Here is a 1,206-nt window from a genome sequence, read left to right as displayed (position 1 = left end):
ATCTCTTTCCTTCTTTTGTTTTGTTTTTTCTTACTCGCCTCCTCCTTGCCGTTATCAATACTTTAGCAGAATAAAGAATAACCACGTCGCAGGCCAGTGGTTGCTCCTTACTTCAGCAAATAGGCCAGCAGAGCCACCAAAAGCAGCAAAAACGCCAGTACAAAGTTCAGCAGCCGCTCCTTCTGCGCTTGCAGCTTCTCCTCGGGCAGCGGGGTCACGGCGACCATCGGCGGCGCCCCGTGGCCACGGTCCGTCCCCTCAGTAGCAGCGGCGGGAGTCGCCGCCATCGCATGCGGACGCGGACGCGGAGCTCGCTGGGCACCGCTGCCAGCTCCACCTCTGCCGCGGTAGGCCCCACGCCCTCGCCCACCGCTGCCTGTACCGCGCCCGCGTCCGCCCCTGCCGCTGCCTCGAGAGGTGCCTCCGCGGCCCCCTCTCCCGCCGACCGGCCTTGGTGCCCGTGGACGCAGGTTCGGTATCACGGCAAGCGGCTTCGCCGGCTCCCGCGGAACCTCCGTGTACACCTTCCCTCGGTTGTAGTGCAGAAAGCCACACGTCACAACAACGTGAGACCGCTTACTCCTGCACCAACGCCCACAAGAGTCCGGAGCGGCCTTCAACCGCTTTAGCGCGACGTTGTCGTGCAGCTCGTTCTCAAAATAGCCGACACGCAGCTGTGGGCTGCCCACGAAAAGGACACCTGATAAAAGGTGCAACGCGGAGCACACGGAGGCGTCGTGTCCATCGTCGGCAGCGGCGCAAAACGTCGCCGCCGACGCCAACGCCGGATTTTTAAGGACGGCAACCCTCGCCGGGTTGTCCACCATCATGTTGACCCGCACATAGCGGTCCCCCACCAACAGGGCACGGTTGGTCAAGTGCAGAAACCGGCACTCCATAACGTCGTGCGCCATCAGCAGCGAACACATCATAAGCGTGGCCTTGGGATTCCTACGAAGCTTCTTTTGCGCCGCCATCAACCCTGCGTTTTTTACCAGGGCGGTCGCGGCGTAATTTCTGCCCTGAATGCAAAGCACCTCCTTCTTGGGCTTGGGGTCCTTGTCCTCGTTACTAGGCGGGTCGAGGCCATACTCCTCCTCCGGCTCCTCCTCATTCTCTTCGCCCTCCCCATACTCCTCCTCCTCATACTCCTCCTCCGCCTCGTATTCCTCCTCTTCGAACGGCTCCGCACCGCTGGCGGCGTCC

The 1,206-nt window shown here is 61.9% G+C and overlaps 1 protein-coding gene across 1 annotated transcript in view; it reads right to left on the bottom strand.

The window, feature by feature from the left end:
• Window positions 1–107: 107 nt before the first annotated feature.
• Tco025E_03309 (uncharacterized protein) overlaps window positions 108–1,206 on the bottom strand; it is a gene marked incomplete at both ends in the record, with an annotated part of 1,653 nt that continues 554 nt past the window's right edge. The window contains one exon of the mRNA XM_029370229.1: window positions 108–1,206. This exon is cut by the window's right edge and continues 554 nt beyond it. Within this exon, the coding sequence (XP_029229718.1) occupies window positions 108–1,206 (1,099 nt within the window).

Source organism: Trypanosoma conorhini, assembly GCF_003719485.1.
Source record: "Trypanosoma conorhini strain 025E chromosome Unknown Tco_14.4_contig_00147, whole genome shotgun sequence".
Taxonomy (NCBI): domain Eukaryota; phylum Euglenozoa; class Kinetoplastea; order Trypanosomatida; family Trypanosomatidae; genus Trypanosoma; species Trypanosoma conorhini.
The sequence above is the reverse complement of the archived record's forward strand: the minus strand, read 5'-3'. Positions and strand labels throughout refer to the sequence as shown.